At 39.1% G+C, this 1,525-nt stretch overlaps 1 protein-coding gene across 1 annotated transcript; it reads right to left on the reverse strand.

Moving 5' to 3' along the window:
• Window positions 1-220: 220 nt before the first annotated feature.
• On the reverse strand, window positions 221-1,159 carry LOC102850105 (olfactory receptor 4F15-like). Its single transcript, XM_006883237.1, has one exon. The coding sequence runs from the start codon at window positions 1,157-1,159 to the stop codon at window positions 221-223; it is 939 nt and encodes a 312-aa protein (XP_006883299.1).
• Between the last annotated feature and the right edge of the window lie 366 nt (window positions 1,160-1,525).

Below are 1,525 nucleotides of genomic sequence, written 5' to 3' on the forward strand. Positions count from 1 at the left end.
TAAATGTTCGTTAAAATTAATAAAATAAAATTTAAAAAAAAGAAAGGGTCCCTCTTAGAAAGTAGAGCAGGAAAAGAGATTTAATCTAGATCAGGCAGATCTATAATCTTTCTTTATCAAGAGGAACAAGGAAAAGTTGGAAGTTGACATATATTAATGTATGTTTATAGCATGAACAGAGACTATTAGATAATCTTATCTTTCTTGATATCAATATCATTTAAAACTGCATCCTAAAACTCCAGATCTGGCTTAATAGTCTCCTCATTGCCATCTTCATCTCTTTATTCCTAAAGGTGTAGATGACAGGGTTCAGAAATGGAGTGATAAATACATCAAAAATGGCAAGGAATTTGTCCACTGGCACTGTGGGAAAAGGCCACAAGTACACAAAGATGCATGGACCAAAAAACAAGATTACAACTGTAATATGAGCTGACAGTGTCGAAAGGGCCTTTGATAATCCACTTGAAGAATGTTGCCGAACAGTGACCAATATGAAGACGTAGGAGATAATCAAAATGAAAAAGGTTCCCAGGGAGATAAGCCCACTGTTGGCAGTGATCATGAGCTCCAGTCTGTAGGTATTTGTGCAGGCAAGTCTGATAAAGCGAGGAAGATCACAGTAAAAGCTGCCCAATTCACTGGGGCCACAGAATGGTAGATTTACAACAAATACTAGTTGGATCAATGAGTGGATGATTCCAATGGTCCAGGCAGCCACCACGAAGGAAATACAAGTCCTGAAGTTCATGATGGTCAGGTAGTGGAGAGGTCTGCATATAGCAACATATCTGTCAAGGGCCATGACTATGAGCAGGACCATCTCAGTTCCTCCAATAAGATGAATGAAGAACATCTGAGCTATGCAGCCTTGGAAAGAGATTACTTTTACTTCTTTGAAAAGATCAGCAATCATCTTTGGAGCTGCACTAGTGGAAACCCACACATCAATGAAGGAGAGGTTGGCCAGTAAGAAGTACATGGGGGAGTGCAAGTGGGAATCAGTTATCACTGTGAGCACAATGAGCAGGTTCCCTAAAATACCTGCTGTGTAGAAAACAGAGAAAACAAGAAAGAGAACAAGTTGTATCTCCAAGGAACTGGTGAGTCCCACCAGCAAAAATTCAGACACCACTGAATGATTTCCTTCCTTCATGCTCTTGGTCACTGTGAACTCCAGATTTACCTGAAAGAAAAGAAAAAAAATATGAAATTGTAATTACTCTTGAAATAAGTCACTGCTCCATAAAAAAAGCAGAGCCTGAAAGTAATAATATATGAAGGAATTTGCTGCAAGATTTGATCTTATGAAATCATGGAAACTTGAGGCAACAGTATCTATAAGACTTTGTACCTGACGCTGTTACTTGGTATCCACAGGACAAGCAGAATTGGGAGCCACTTGTCAAGAAGGTAACCACATGCATTAAATATAGGAGTTAAGAATCTGAAGGAGTATCCCCAGGAAGTTATGACATTTCCAGATCCTTCCACTGCCTTTCAACAAAGAGATGGTCCAACA

This window comes from Elephantulus edwardii, unplaced genomic scaffold, assembly GCF_000299155.1.
Source record: "Elephantulus edwardii isolate Elephantulus edwardi_28Jun2011 unplaced genomic scaffold, EleEdw1.0 scaffold00026, whole genome shotgun sequence".
NCBI classification, from domain to species: Eukaryota; Metazoa; Chordata; class Mammalia; order Macroscelidea; family Macroscelididae; genus Elephantulus; species Elephantulus edwardii.

What these genes read in the sequence shown, in the direction of transcription:
- LOC102850105 (XM_006883237.1), bottom strand. Translation starts at nt 1,159, where the DNA reads ATGAAGGAAGGAAATCATTCAGTGGTGTCTGAATTTTTGCTGGTGGGA.